The sequence below is a fragment of the Penaeus monodon genome, chromosome 29 (genome assembly GCF_015228065.2).
Source record: "Penaeus monodon isolate SGIC_2016 chromosome 29, NSTDA_Pmon_1, whole genome shotgun sequence".
In the NCBI taxonomy this organism is placed as follows: Eukaryota; Metazoa; Arthropoda; class Malacostraca; order Decapoda; family Penaeidae; genus Penaeus; species Penaeus monodon.
In genome coordinates, this window is record NC_051414.1 from 25,172,349 (window position 1) to 25,173,023 (window position 675).

General features: G+C 46.5%; 1 protein-coding gene across 1 annotated transcript in view; it reads right to left on the minus strand.

The window, feature by feature from the left end:
* LOC119592071 (fibroblast growth factor receptor-like 1) overlaps window positions 1-675 on the minus strand; it is an 82,438-nt gene that overhangs the window by 21,868 nt on the left and 59,895 nt on the right. Inside the window, exon 3 of the mRNA XM_037940882.1 lies at window positions 363-522. Coding sequence (XP_037796810.1) covers window positions 363-522 — 160 coding nt within the window. The remainder of the gene's footprint in view (window positions 1-362; window positions 523-675) is intronic.

The following is a 675-nucleotide window of genomic DNA, read 5'->3' on the forward strand; positions in this document are numbered from 1 at the left end:
AGCACTAGTTCCTCAGCACCACAACCGTTCGTGTCCTAATTCCATATCTCTACATGATACACATAAGTTACCTCGATTCTTTTCTACCTGTAACATTTTGTGGATTGGTTATATTTCCCCCCCTCCATTCTTTCTGGATCTAATAGTTATTGCCGTTTTTTTTATATATATTCTTTCTTTCGTGTTTTACCTCTTAGACCCTCCACACCATCCAAAGGCTAAAGTTCCCCCTACTTCATTAACCTCCTTTACCCATTAACACCATCAACCCTTACCCCACTAACCTCCCCCCCCACCAACAACGAAATACTCCTTCCCTCCTCCCTTCCCCTTCCCCCTTCCCTCCCCACGGCATTCCTTACCGATGACAAAGAGGTGGAAGGTGAAGGTCTCCTTCCCGAAGCCGTTGATGGCGGTGCACACGTAGGTTCCTTGGTCAGTCGTGGTCACCTCCTTGATCCTGAGCGTGCGTCCTTGCAGCTTCACCCTCTCCCACCCTTCCTCGGTGATCAGGTCTCCTCCCTGGAATTGTAAGAAGAGAGGAAAAGGGTGTAAATAGGGTCTAAAATGAGAGGCAAAATGGAGGGTGGGGGGAAATGGGGATGATTTAAAAGGCTACGATGATGATAATGGTAACAGAGAATTATCAGTTTCCTGAAACTAATGTTACTATCA